General features: G+C 48.5%; 1 protein-coding gene across 1 annotated transcript; it reads right to left on the bottom strand.

The window, feature by feature from the left end:
* Positions 1-4,990: 4,990 nt before the first annotated feature.
* On the bottom strand, positions 4,991-6,182 carry LOC149427085 (uncharacterized; the record flags this gene model as incomplete). Its single annotated transcript, XM_089668275.1, has 4 exons — positions 4,991-5,080; positions 5,299-5,418; positions 5,709-5,858; positions 5,893-6,182. Coding segments are annotated over 4 exons (650 nt in total), but the record flags the coding sequence as incomplete, so codon positions are not given.
* Between the last annotated feature and the right edge of the window lie 8,853 nt (positions 6,183-15,035).

Raw genomic sequence — 15,035 nt, 5'->3', positions numbered from 1 at the left:
ACCCATCCTTCAGCCGTAACCATCCCGTGACCCATCCTTCAACCACAACCATCCCATGACCCATCCTTCAACCACAACCATCCCATGACCCATCCTTCAGCCGTAACCATCCCGTGACCCATCCTTCAACCACAACCATCCCGTGACCCATCCTTCAGCCGTAACCATCCCGTGACCCATCCTTCAACCACAACCATCCCATGACCCATCCTTCAACCACAACCATCCCATGACCCATCCTTCAGCCGTAACCATCCCGTGACCCATCCTTCAACCACAACCATCCCATGACCCATCCTTCAACCACAACCATCCCGTGACCCATCCTTCAACCACAACCATCCCATCAACCATCTTTCAACCACAACCATCCTGTGACCCATCCTTCAGCCGTAACCATCCCGTGACCCATCCTTCAGCCGTAACCATCCCGTGACCCATCCTTCAACCACAACCATCCTGTGACCCATCCTTCAACCACAACCATCCCGTGACCCATCCTTCAGCCGTAACCATCCCGTGACCCATCCTTCAACCACAACCATCCCGTGACCCATCCTTCAGCCGCAAGCATCCCATGACCCATCCTTCAGCCGCAAGCATCCCATGACCCATCCTTCAACCACAACCATCCCGTGACCCATCCGTCAACCACAACCATCCCGTGACCCATCCGTCAACCACAACCATCCCGTGACCCATCCGTCAACCACAACCATCCTGTGACCCTTCCTTCAGCCGTAACCATCATGTGACCCATCCTTCAACCACAACCATCCCGTGACCCATCCTTCAACCACAACCATCCCGTGACCCATCCTTCAACCACAACCATCCCGTGACCCATCTTTCAACCACAACCATCCCGTGATGCATCCTTCAACCACAACCATCCCGTGACCCATCCTTCAACCACAACCATCCCGTGACCCATCTTTCAACCACAACCATCCCGTGACCCATCCTTCAACCACAACCATCCCGTGACCCATCTTTCAACCACAACCATCCCGTGATGCATCCTTCAACCACAACCATCCCGTGACCCATCCTTCAACCACAACCATCCCGTGACCCATCTTTCAACCACAACCATCCCGTGATGCATCCTTCAACCACAACCATCCCGTGACCCATCCTTCAACCACAACCATCCCATGACCCATCTTTCAACCACAACCATCCCGTGACCCATCCTTCAACCACAACCATCCTGTGACCCATCCGTCAACCACAACCATCCTGTGACCCATCCTTCAACCACAACCATCCCGTGATGCATCCTTCAGCCGAAACCATCATGTGTTCCATCCTTCAGCCAAAACCATCATGTGACCCATCCTTCAGCCGAAACCATCATGTGTTCCATCCTTCAGCCAAAACCATCATGTGACCCATCCTTCAGCCGAAACCATCATGCGACCCATCCGTCAACCACAACCATCCCGTGACCCTTCCTTCAACCACAGCCATCCCAGGATGCATCCTTCAGCCGAAACCATCATGTGACCGTTCCTTCAGCCGTAACCATCATGTGACCCATCCTTCAGCCGTAACCATCCCGTGACCCTTCTTTCAACCATGACCATCCTGCGGCCCTTCCTTCAACCATGACCATCCTGCGCCCCTTCTATCAACTATACCCATCCCCTGACCCTTCTATCAACTATAACCATCCTGTGCCCCTTCCTTCAACCATGACAGTCCTGCGCCCCTTCCTTCAACCATGACCATCCTGCGCCCCTTCCTTCAACCATGACATTCCTGCGCCCCTTCCTTCAACCATGACATTCCTGCGCCCCTTCCTTCAACCATGACATTCCTGCGCCCCTTCCTTCAACCATGACAGTGCTGCGCCCCTTCCTTCAACCATAACAGTCCTGCGCCCCTTCCTTTAACCATGACAGTCCTGCGCCCCTTCCTTCAACCATAACCATCCTGCTCCCCTTCCTTCAACCATGACAGTCCTGCGCCCCTTCCTTCAACCATGACAGTCCTGCGCCTCTTCCTTCAACCATACCCATCCTGCTCCCTTTCTTTCAACCATGACAATCCTGCACCCCTTCCTTCAACCATGACAGTCCTGCGCCTCTTCCTTCAACCATAACCATCCTGCGCCCCTTCCTTCAACCATGACAGTCCTGCACCCCTTCCGTCAACCATACCCATCCTAAGCCCCTTCCTTCAACCATAACCATCCTGCGCCCCTTCCTTCAACCATGACAGTCCTCCGCCCCTTCCTTCAACCACGACAGTCCTGCGCCCCTTCCTTCAACCACGACATTCCTGCGCCCCTTCCTTCAACCACGACAGTCCTGCGCCCCTTCCTTCAACCATGACAGTCCTGCGCCCCTTCCTTGAACCATGACAGTCCTGCGCCCCTTCCTTCAACCACGACAGTCCTGCGCCCCTTCCTTCAACCACGACAGTCCTGCGCCCCTTCCTTCAACCACGACAGTCCTGCGCCCCTTCCGTCAACCATGACAGTCCTGCGCCTCTTCCTTCAAATATAACCATTCTGCGCCCCTTCCTTCAACCATGACAGTCCTGCGCCCCTTCCTTCAACCATGACAGTCCTGCGCCCCTTCCTTCAACCATGACAGTCCTGCGCCCCTTCCTTCAACCATACCCATCCTGCGCCCCTTCCTTCAACCATACCCATCCTGCGCCCCCTCCTGGAGATAAGGGGAGTATTGCCTCATGAACTGCATGCTTTGTTTTTTGATTGGAAGACTACAGCTCTCCACATGTGTGATGCTTGAAAATCCCTTTCTTTGAAATCTTCGATGATTAGCGATCTTGCGATGTATAAATAGCGTGTTTACTGTGCGGTACGCGGAATTCATCAGATTGTCAGTTTGTGAGTGGGAGAGGAATAAACCCGATCACCCACTTTTCATGAGTAGATCTGCCTCGAACATATTGATGAACTGCTAAGCCGAGAGAAAACAAAGTGCGGCATTATGGGGCATCTGCAAAAAAAAGGGAGGGGCCATGCTGCAGGATTGTGAACACTGTGCAGGGTGGCAGTTAGGGGGATGGCTGTATGATGGACACCCTAACCACAGACAGACCTTCTATCAGAACAGGCAGCCATCATGGAGTGGAGGCAAACTGCCCTTTATAGTCCCGATCGATGCACTCTATACACTGTGTTGTACATGGCATAGTCCCGATCGATGCACTCTATACACTGTGTTGTACATGACATAGTCCCGATCGATGCACTCTATACACTATGTTGTACATGACATAGTCCCGATCGATGCACTCTATACACTGTGTTGTACGTGGCATAGTCCCGATCGATGCACTCTATACACTGTGTTGTACATGGCATAGTCCCGATCGATGCACTCTATACACTGTGTTGTACGTGGCATAGTCCCGATCGATGCACTCTATACACTATGTTGTACATGACATAGTCCCGATCGATGCACTCTATACACTGTGTTGTACGTGGCATAGTCCCGATCGATGCAATCTATACACTGTGTTGTACGTGGCATAGTCCTGATCGATGCAATCTATACACTGTGTTGTACATGACATTGTCCCGATCGATGCACTCTATACACTGTGTTGTACATGGCATAGTCCCGATCGATGCACTCTATACACTGTGTTGTACATGGCATTGTCCCGATCGATGCACTCTATACACTATGTTGTACATGACATTGTCCCGATCGATGCACTCTATACACTGTGTTGTACATGACATTGTCCCAATCGATGCACTCTATACACTGTGTTGTACATGACATTGTCCCGATCGATGCACTCTATACACTGTGTTGTACATGACATTGTCCCAATCGATGCACCCTATACACTATGTTGTAGATGACATTGTCCCGATCGATGCACTCTATACACTGTGTTGTACATGACATTGTCCCGATCGATGCACTCTATACACTGTGTTGTACATTGCATTGTCTCGATCGATGCACTCTATACACTGTGTTGTACATGACATTGTCCCGATCGATGCACTCTATACACTGTGTTGTACATGACATTGTCCCAATCGATGCACCCTATACACTATGTTGTAGATGACATTGTCCCGATCGATGCACTCTATACACTATGTTGTACATGACATTGTCCCGATCGATGCACTCTATACACTGTGTTGTACATGACATTGTCCCGATCGATGCACTCTATACACTGTGTTGTACATTGCATTGTCTCGATCGATGCACTCTATACACTATATTGTACATGACATTGTCCCAATCGATGCACCCTATACACTATATTGTACATGACATTGTCCCGATCGATGCACTCTATACACTGTGTTGTACATGACATTGTCCCGATCGATGCACTCTATACACTGTGTTGTACATGACATAGTCCCGATCGATGCACTCTATACACTGTGTTGTACATGACATTGTCCCGATTGACGCCGGATCCTGATAAATTCCAACACGTTTCCCACATCATACATCGCTTCATCAGGAGATGTGGGAGGCGTGTCTGACATCAAGGACTGACATTAAAGCCCAACTCCGGGCACAAGAAAAATATATCCATACAGTGCCCTCCTGGTCCTCTACCTGTGCTGTGCACCCCTCCTGGTCCTCTACCTGTGCTGTGCACCCCTCCTGGTCCTCTACCTGTGCTGTGCACCCCTCCTGGTCCTCTACCTGTGCTGTGCACCCTTCCTGGTCCTCTGACTACCTGTGCTGTGCACCCCTCCTGGTCCTCTGACTACCTGTGCTGTGCACCCCTCCTGGCCCTCTGACTACCTGTGCTGTGCACCCCTCCTGGCCCTCTACCTGTGCTGTGCACCCCTCCTGGTCCTCTACCTGTGCTGTGCACCCCTCCTGGTCCTCTACCTGTGCTGTGCACCCCTCCCGGTCCTCTGACTACCAGTGCTGTGCACCCTTCCCGTTCCTCTACCTGTGCTGTGCACCCCTCCCAGTACTCTACCTGTGCTGTGCACCCTTCCCGGTCCTCTGACTACCTGTGCTGTGCACCCCTCCTGGTCCTCTACCTGTGCTGTGCACCCCTCCTGGTCCTCTACCTGTGCTGTGCACCCCTCCTGGTCCTCTACCTGTGCTGTGCACCCCTCCCAGTACTCTACCTGTGCTGTGCACCCTTCCCGGTCCTCTGACTACCTGTGCTGTACACCCCTCCTGGTCCCCTACCTGTGCTGTGCACCCCTCCTGGTCCTCTACCTGTGCTGTGCACCCCTCCTGGTCCTCTACCTGTGCTGTGCACCCCTCCTGGTCCTCTACCTGTGCTGTGCACCCTTCCTGGTCCTCTGACTACCTGTGCTGTGCACCCCTCCTGGTCCTCTACCTGTGCTGTGCACCCCTCCTGGTCCTCTACCTGTGCTGTGCACCCCTCCTGGTCCTCTACCTGTGCTGTGCACCCTTCCTGGTCCTCTGACTACCTGTGCTGTGCACCCCTCCTGGTCCTCTGACTACCTGTGCTGTGCACCCCTCCTGGCCCTCTGACTACCTGTGCTGTGCACCCCTCCTGGCCCTCTACCTGTGCTGTGCACCCCTCCTGGTCCTCTACCTGTGCTGTGCACCCCTCCTGGTCCTCTACCTGTGCTGTGCACCCCTCCCGGTCCTCTGACTACCAGTGCTGTGCACCCTTCCCGTTCCTCTACCTGTGCTGTGCACCCCTCCCAGTACTCTACCTGTGCTGTGCACCCTTCCCGGTCCTCTGACTACCTGTGCTGTGCACCCCTCCTGGTCCTCTACCTGTGCTGTGCACCCCTCCTGGTCCTCTACCTGTGCTGTGCACCCCTCCTGGTCCTCTACCTGTGCTGTGCACCCCTCCCAGTACTCTACCTGTGCTGTGCACCCTTCCCGGTCCTCTGACTACCTGTGCTGTACACCCCTCCTGGTCCCCTACCTGTGCTGTGCACCCCTCCTGGTCCTCTACCTGTGCTGTGCACCCCTCCTGGTCCTCTACCTGTGCTGTGCACCCCTCCTGGTCCTCTACCTGTGCTGTGCACCCCTCCTTGTCCTCTACCTGTGCTGTGCACCCCTCCCGGTCCTCTACCTGTGCTGTGCACCCCTCTTGGTCCCTTGTAGATGGGGTGGTCCTAGTGTTGCTGGGGGGGTATTTTGTTTCGGGGGGATCATAGCGAATTACATAGAAATTACTCAGCAAAACAAAAAGGATTCTTGGTTCTTTATTCCCTAAAGGGGGAGGTACTAGGAGGTGGGAAGGTGTGGAACCAAGGGGTGGTGCTTGGAGATTGTTAGGGGGCGGAGACAAGGGGTGACTCAGAAGGGGGAGTACCTGCACCTATTTCTTTAAAAATAAAAATTTGATGATTCCTACCTGGGCTGCTTCATAGAATAGAATGGAATAGAACAGAAAAGACAAAAAAAAAATCAGAATATAAAATAAAAGAACAGAATAGAATAGGATATAACAGACTAAAATAGAAAAAATACAGACTGGAAAATAAAAGAATAGAATAAAATAGAAAAGAACAATAGAACATAAAGGAATAGAATAGAAAAAGAATAGAATATAATAACACAACAGAACAGAATGGAATAGAAAGGAACAGAACAAAAAAAACCAGAATAGAATAAATAATAGAGTAGACTAGAAAGGAATATAATAGAATAGAATAAAAAAAAAGCACAGGATAGCATAGAATAGAAAAAACAGACTAGAACAGAATAGAATAGAAAAGAACAATAGAATATAAAGGAATATAATAGCATATGAAAGAATAGAATAAAACAGAGGAGAATGGAAAATAAAGGAATATAGTAGATAAAGAATAGAATAAATAATAGAAAAGAATAGAAAGGAATTGAGAAGCATATAAATGAGTAGAATAGAATAAAACGATAGAATAGAATATAAGGAAATAAAATAGAAAAAAAACAGAATAGAATAGAAAAGAATAATAGAATAGAAAGGAATAGAGTATTAAAGAATAGAATAGATTAAAACAATGGAATATAACAGAATATAAAAAAAAAGAATAGTATATAAAGGAATAAAATAGGAAAAACGGGATGGTGCTCAGAGGTGGGTAGGGGGTGGAACCAAAGGATGCTGCTCAGAGGTGGGTAGGGGGTGGAACCAAGGGATGGTGCTCAGAGGTGGGTAGGGGATAGATACCAAGGGACGGTGCTCAGAGGTGGGTAGGGCGTAGAACCAAGGGGTGGTGCTCAGAGGTTGGTAGGGGGTGGAACCAAGGGATGGTGCTCAGAGGTGGGTAGGGGATGGAACCAAGGGATGGTGCTCAGAGGTGGGTAGGGGATGGAACCAAGGGATGGTGCTCAGAGGTGGGTAGGGGATGGAACCAAGGGATGGTGCACAGAGGTGGGTAGGGGATGGAACCAAGGGATGGTGCACAGAGGTGGGTAGAGTGTGGAACTAAGAGATGGTGCTCAGAAGTCAGTAGGGGAGAGATACCAAGGGATGGTGCTCAGAGGTGTGTAGGGGGTGGAACCAAGGGATGGTGCTTAGAGGTGGGTAGGGGATGGAACCAAGGGATGGTGCTTAGAGGTGGGTAGGGGATGGTACCAAGGGATGGTGCTCAGAGGTGGGTAGGGGGTGGAACCAAGGGATGGTGCTCAGAGGTGTGTAGGGGGTGGAACCAAGGGATGGTGCTTAGAGGTGGGTAGGGGATGGAACCAAGGGATGGTGCTTAGAGGTGGGTAGGGGATGGTACCAAGGGATGGTGCACAGAGGTGGGTAGAGGGTGGAACCAAGAGATGGTGCTCAGAGGTGGGTAGAGGGTGGAACCAAGAGATGGTGCTCAGAAGTCAGTAGGGGAGAGATACCAAGGGACGGTGCTGAGAGGTGGGTAGAGTGTGGAACCAAGTGATGGTGCTCAGAGGTGGGCTGGGTGTGGAACCAAGGGATGGTGCTCAGAGGTGGGTAGGGGGTGGAACCAAGTAACGGTGCTCAGAGGTGGGTAGGGGATAGAAACCAAGGGACGGTGCTCAGAGGTGGGTAGGGCGTGGAACCAAGGGATGGTGCTCAGAGGTGGGTAAGAGGTGGAACCAAGGGATGGTGCTCAGAGGTGGGTAGAGGGTGGAACCAAGCGATGGTGTTCAGAGGTGGGCTGGGTGTGGAACCAAGGGATGGTGCTCAGAGGTGTGTAGGGGATAGAAACCAAGGGATAGTGTTCAGAGGTGGGCTGGCTGTGGAACCAAGGGACGGTGCTCAGAGGAGGGTAGGGGGTGGAACCAGGTGATTGTTCTCAGAGGTGGGCTGGGGGTGGAACCAAGGGATGGTGCTCGGAGGTGGGTAGGGGGTGGAACCAAGGGATGGTGCTTAGAGGTGGGTAGGGGGTGGTACCAAGGGATGGTGCTCAGAGGAGGGTAGGGGGTGGAACCAAGGGATGGTGCTCGGAGGTGGGTAGGGGGTGGAACCAAGGGATGGTGCTTAGAGGAGGGTAGGGGGTGGAACCAAGGGATGGTGCTCGGAGGTGGGTAGGGGGTGGTACCAAGGGATGGTGCTCGGAGGTGGGTAGGGGGTGGTACCAAGGGATGGTGCTCAGAGGAGGGTAGGGGGTGGAACCAAGGGATGGTGCTTAGAGGAGGGTAGGGGGTGGAACCAAGGGACGGTGCTCAGAGGAGGGTAGGGGGTGGAACCAAGGGATGGTGCTCGGAGGTGGGTAGGGGGTGGAACCAAGGGATGGTGCTTAGAGGAGGGTAGGGGGTGGAACCAAGGGATGGTGCTCGGAGGTGGGTAGGGGGTGGTACCAAGGGATGGTGCTCAGAGGAGGGTAGGGGGTGGAACCAGGGAATAGGGATTTTGCACTTCCTGGTTCCGGGGCACGTGTGCCGGCATGCCGCTTCTGTTGTGATTCATTACAGCAGAAGCCGATTACGTTTGCCGGCCAATGAATGAGCAGACACTCTGATCGGCCAGGAAGAGTGACAGGACACACCTCTGCCTATGTAATCGGCGATCTGCTGGATTTTCATTCCCTGCGAAGCGCGTAGTACACACAAGACCACTGGTAGGCACACAGGTAACCCATCGATCGCCCGAGATGTTTAACCCCTTCCCAGCCGGCGTCATTCGTACAGCGACAGCGAATATTTGTAGCACAGAGCGCTGTATTAGGCTCCGTTCACACTTGTGCGACTTCAAAAAACGTGCGATTTTCATGGCGACTTTTCAGTGCGACTTGATGTGAGTGGATGAGTTCGACTTTGGCCTTGACCTAGGATGATTGTTCGCGCTGCACAAAGTCGCATGTAGATCATTCAGGTGCGACTTTGGAGGGTTTACATCGAATGGCCCTCAAGTCACATGAAGTATTGCAGGAACTACCTTCCAGTCGCTGCAACTTGAAGTCGCACAGAAATGCGAAGTACTCACTGGGAAACACGGGGGGGGGGGGGGAGGGACTTGTCATGTGAAAATCGCCCGTTTCTGTGGCCCCTCTAATGGTGCGAAATTCAAACATAAAATTCTTAGAAAAGATTTTTTTAAGAAGATTGTTCTTGGAAATCGATCCGTGCGTGGCCGGCTGGATACACCGCATGGGATGACCTGCAGGAAGATGTGCACCCTGGTGCTGGGAGCGTCCTACAGGTAGACACTATACTGCTGGAAGTATTGGCCCCGCCCTCCCAGTCATGTGATTCAGGTGTTCCAACTCCCTCCATATCATGTGATTCAGGTGTTCTGACCCCCTCCATATCATGTGATTCAGGTGTTCTAACCCCCTCCATATCATGTGATTCAGGTGTTCTGACCCCCTACATATCATGTGATTCAGGTGTTCCAATCCCCTCCATATCATGTGATTCAGGTGTTTCAATCCCCTCCATATCATGTGATTCAGGTGTTCCAATCCTCTCCCAGTCATGTGATTCAGGTGTTCCAATCCCTTCCCAGTCATGTGATTCAGGTGCTCCAATTCCCTCCCAGTCATGTGATTCAGGTGTTCCAATCCCCTCCCAATCATGTGATTCAGGTGTTCCAATCCCCTCCATATCAGGTGATTCAGGTGTCCCAATCCCCTTCATATCATGTGATTCAGGTGTTCCAATCCCTTCCCAGTCATGTGATTCAGGTGTTCCAATCCCCTCCCAATCATGTGATTCAGGTGTTCCAATCCCCTCCATATCAGGTGATTCAGGTGTCCCAATCCCCTCCATATCATGTAATTCAGGTGTTCCAAATCTCTTCCCAGTCATGTGATTCAGATGTTCCAATCCCCTCCCAATCGTGATTCAGGTGTTCCAATCCCCTCCCAATCATGTGATTCAGGTGTTCCAATCCCCTCCATATCATGTCATTCAGGTGTTCCAATCCCCTCCATATCATGTGATTCAGGTGTTCCAATCCCCTCCATATCATGTGATTCAGGTGTTCCAATCCCCTCCATATCATGTGATTCAGGTGTTCCAATCCCCTCAATATCATGTGATTCAGGTGTTCCAATCCCCTCCCAATCATGTGATTCAGGTGTTCCAATCCCCTCCATGGACACAGGTGTATACAATCAAGCCCCTAGGTATGCAGACGGCTTCTACAAACATTGGTGAAAGAATGGGTCGCTCTCAGGAGCTCAGTGACTCCAAGCGTGGTCCCGTGATAGGTGGCCACCTGGGCAATAAGTCCATCCGTGACATTTCCTGGCTACTAAATATTCCACGCTCAACTGTTAGTGGGATTATAACAAAGTGGAAGCCACTGGGAACAACAGCCACTCAGCCACCAAGTGGTAGGCCACGTCACATGACAGGGTGGGGTCAGCGCATGCTGAAGCGCACAGTGCGCAGAAGTCACCAACTGTCTGCAGAGTCAATAGCTAAAGAGCTCCAAACTTGGTGTGGCCTTCAGATGAGCCCAACAACAGTGCGTAGAGAGCTTCATGGAATGGGTTTCCATGGCCGAGCAGCTGCATCCAAGCCTTCCATCACCAAGTGCAATGCAAAGCGTCGGATGCCGTGGTGTAAAGCACGCCGCCACTGTACTCTAGAGCTGTGGAGACATTGACTCTGGAGTGACCAATCATGCTTCTCTGTCGTCTGGCAATCCGATGGACATGTCTGGGTTTGGCGGTTGCCAGGAGAACGGTACTTGCCTGACTGCATTGTGCCAAGTGTAAAGTTTGGTGGAGGGGGGATTATGGTGTGGGGTTGTCTTTCAGGGGTTGGGTTGACCCCCTAGTTCCAGTGAAGGGAACTTTTAAAGCATCAGCATACCAAGACATTTTGGACAATTTCATGCTCCCAACTTTGTGGGAAGAGTTTGGGGATGGCCCCTTCCTGTTCCAACATGACTGCCCACCAGTGCACAAAGCAAGGTCCATAGAGACATGGAGAAGCCGGTTTGGGGTGGAGGAACTTGACTGTCCTGCACAGAGTCCTGACCTCAACCCCATAGAACACCTTTGGGATGAATTAGAGCGGAGACTGCGAGCCAGGCCTCCTCCCCCGACATCAGTGCCTGACCTGACAAATGTGCTTCTGGAAGAATGGTCCAACCTTCCCATAGACACCCTCCTAAACCTTGTGGACGGCCTTCCCAGAAGAGTTGAAGCTGTTATATCTGCAAAGGGCGGGGCCAACTCAATATTGAACCCTACGGCCTAAGACTGGGGGGCCATTAAAGGTCATGTGCGTGGAAAGGGCGGGGCCAACTCAATATTGAACCCTACGGACTAAGACTGGGAGGGGCCATTAAAGGTCATGTGTGTGGAAAGGGCGGGGCCAACTCAATATCGAACCCTACGGACTAAGACTGGGGGGCCACTAAAGGTCATGTGTGTGGAAAGGGCGGGGCCAACTTAATATTGAACCCTGCGGACTAAGACTGGGGGGCCATTAAAGGTCATGTGTGTGGAAAGGGAGGGGCCAACTCAATATTGAACCCTACGGACTAAGACTGGGGGGCCATTAAAGGTCATGTGTGTGGGAAGGGCGGGGCCAACTCAATATTGAACCCTACGGGCTAAGACTGGGGGGCCATTAAAGGTCATGTGTGTGGGAAGGGCGGGGCCAACTCAATATTGAACCCTACGGGCTAAGACTGGGGGGCCATTAAAGGTCATGTATGTGGGAAGGGCGGGGCCAACTCAATATTGAACCCTACAGACTAAAGCAGGACATACATGGGTCGAATTCCGAACGATTTTTCAATTGAAAATCGAAAACATCGTTCGTTCTGTAATCCGATGGTGCCACCAATGATTTATAAAATCGGTCATTTTTCACGAATTTTCCAGCGTGCCCGATAAATTAAATGAGAAGGAACCACGAAAATCGTCCGGTGCCATCGCCCCACTAACAGCGAAAATCATTTTGATAATTTTTAAATAGATTTTGAGGTAATTTAAAATCTCTCCCAGGTCTCCATTCATATTCATGTCTGAATCCACCGACCGCCGATGGGCTCGCTACCTCCGCTGGAAGTCCGTTCCACGCACCAACTACTCCTTCAGTAAAACAATCCTTTCTAAGGTCAGCGTGGAACTTTTCTCCTCTAGTCTGGAGGTCGTGTCCCCGATCTGAAAGTCCTGCCCTCCCGAACCTCACCCCCTCCCTTCCTGGATTTAAAAGGTGTCGCTCGCGTCCATCCTTTCCCTTCTTTCCTCCAGACTGTACACATGAAGTTCCTGTTCCAATTTAGCTGCACGTGTCTTTTTGTCCCTCGGAGACCGTCCCACCCCACATGGAAATAGATTTGTAATGTATTTTAAAAATATTCTTCCCAAATATATTGACATATATTTGAAATACTACAATTTTGGCCATATTCAATATATATATACACTGTATGTTGAAATGCATTTTTCTTACAAAATATGTGAAAATTTTTTTAAAAATACATTTAAAATATACTGTAGAAATCTGAAGAATATATTTAAAAAAAAAAAAAATATATATATATTTAAAAAAAAAAAAAAAAAAAAAATAATAATAATAATATATATATATATATATATATATATATATATGTGTGTTTGTGTATGTATAAATATATATATATATATATATATATATATATATACACACTGTATGTTGAAATGCATTTTTATTACAAAATATATGAAAAATATTTTTAATAATACATTTCAGATATACTGTATGTCTTTACAAAGTACGAATCTACATTTTTGGAATGCATTTACAAATATATTTAAACATATATACACTTCATGTTGAAAAGTGTTTTTTATATATTATGAAATATATGAAAAATATTTTAAAAAATATATATTTTTAAATATATTCTTCAGATTTTTTTTAACATATAAAAAAGTAATTTTAACATATATATTTACCGTACATATATTTTTAAATGCATTCCAAAAATGTAGATTTGTATTTTTAAAGACATACTGTATTTCTGAAAAGTTTGTTAAAATGACTTTTTTATATGTTAAAAAAAATCTGAAGAATATATTTATAAAAAATATATTTTTAAAAATACTTTTCATATATTTTGTAATATATATAAAAAACGCATTTCAACATGCAGTGTAGATATTTTTAAATATATTTCTAAATGCATTCCAAAAATGTAGATTTGTACTTTTTAAAGACATACAGTGTATCTGAAATGTATTATTAAAAATATTTTTCATATATTTTGTAATAAAAGCGCATTTCAACATACAGTGTATATATATGTATATATATACATATATATATATATACACACACACACACAAATATATATATATTTTTTAAAAAAAATATTATTTATATATATATATATATATATATATATATATATATATATATATATTTATATTTAATATATTCTTCAGATTTCTACAGTATATTTTAAGTGTATTTTTAAAAATATTTTTCATATATTTTGTAACAAAAATGCATTTCAACATACAGTATATATATATTTATATTTATTTTTTTTATATATATATTGAATACGGCCAAAATTGTAGCATTTCAAACATATGTCAATATATTTGGGAAGAATATTTTTAAAATATAATTGAAATATATTCTTCTTCCATGTGGGACCGCTGGGGATCAGTTGTGTCATTCAGATATCAGAGATTCAAATTACTTTTTCACCCCCCCCCCCCCCTCAGAGGGTGACAACCCATGGACACAATATGGAATAATAGTAGAAAAAGAAGAAGAAGTTGAGTTTTCCATCCCCGATGTGCCATGTGCTGGGTTCCCCGTCATTTGATATATTCCAGGAGGGATGGTCTGCAGAGTTGGAAGCGATGATCTGCTCCCATCCTGCCTCTGACAAGAGCCGTTGTCACCAATCGAAACGCAAAGGAATAAAAAGTAACAAAAACAGCCACATCGCCCGATGGACGCCTAGAAGTTGAACTTGTCAGCAGCCTGGCCATTGGGGGGTATTTACTAAACCTGGAAGGTGCAAAATCCGGCTCACTCCTGCATAGGAACCAATCAGCTTCCAGGTTTCATTGTCAAAGCTGAACTGAACCAGCTGAAGCTAGAAGCTGATTGGCCGCCGTGCACAGTGGCCCCGGGTTCTGAGTGCTCCACTTTTAGTAAATCTCCCCCAATGCATCCACTTTGAATTCTGCATAAAAGAAGGAGAAGAACTCACCGGGGGAGACGAGACGTTACGTCCTGAAAAAGTCCTAAAGATGTTCCAGAAGACGTGGCGCTGGTCCCCGGTGATGGCGGAGCGAGCCGACGATTCGCTGACCGGATTGAGAAGGAAAAAAAAAAAAAGAAGAGCGAGCGAGTGAGAGAGAGAGAGAGGGAGCGAGGCTGTTGCTTGAAGTGAGTGAATGTATGTGAACATCAACAGGAAACATGCGAGCTTCCTGTGACATCAGCCGGCTCCGCCTGCGCTGGGCTTCTCCCTGAACAAACTTCTCCCTCTTCTCCTGCCACTTGGACTGGTGCCGCGTCCGTCCGCGTCCTCCGAAAATCCACCGCCGCTCCCGCACAGGATACGGCTTTCCTCCGCAGGAAGTCCAACTCCCGGCGAGCTCCCGGAGGCGACAACTCATTCTTCACTCATTGTGTTCCCTCCATTCAGCTGTCAGCCTGAAACATCGAAGAGTGACGGCAGAAAAAAGACCAGCAGTGCCT

This window comes from Staurois parvus, unplaced genomic scaffold, assembly GCF_062004578.1.
Source record: "Staurois parvus isolate SC_StPar_1 unplaced genomic scaffold, SC_StPar_1.0 ptg004046l, whole genome shotgun sequence".
In the NCBI taxonomy this organism is placed as follows: Eukaryota; Metazoa; Chordata; class Amphibia; order Anura; family Ranidae; genus Staurois; species Staurois parvus.
Note: the sequence above shows the minus strand (reverse complement) of the source record. Positions and strands in the feature narration are given on the sequence as shown.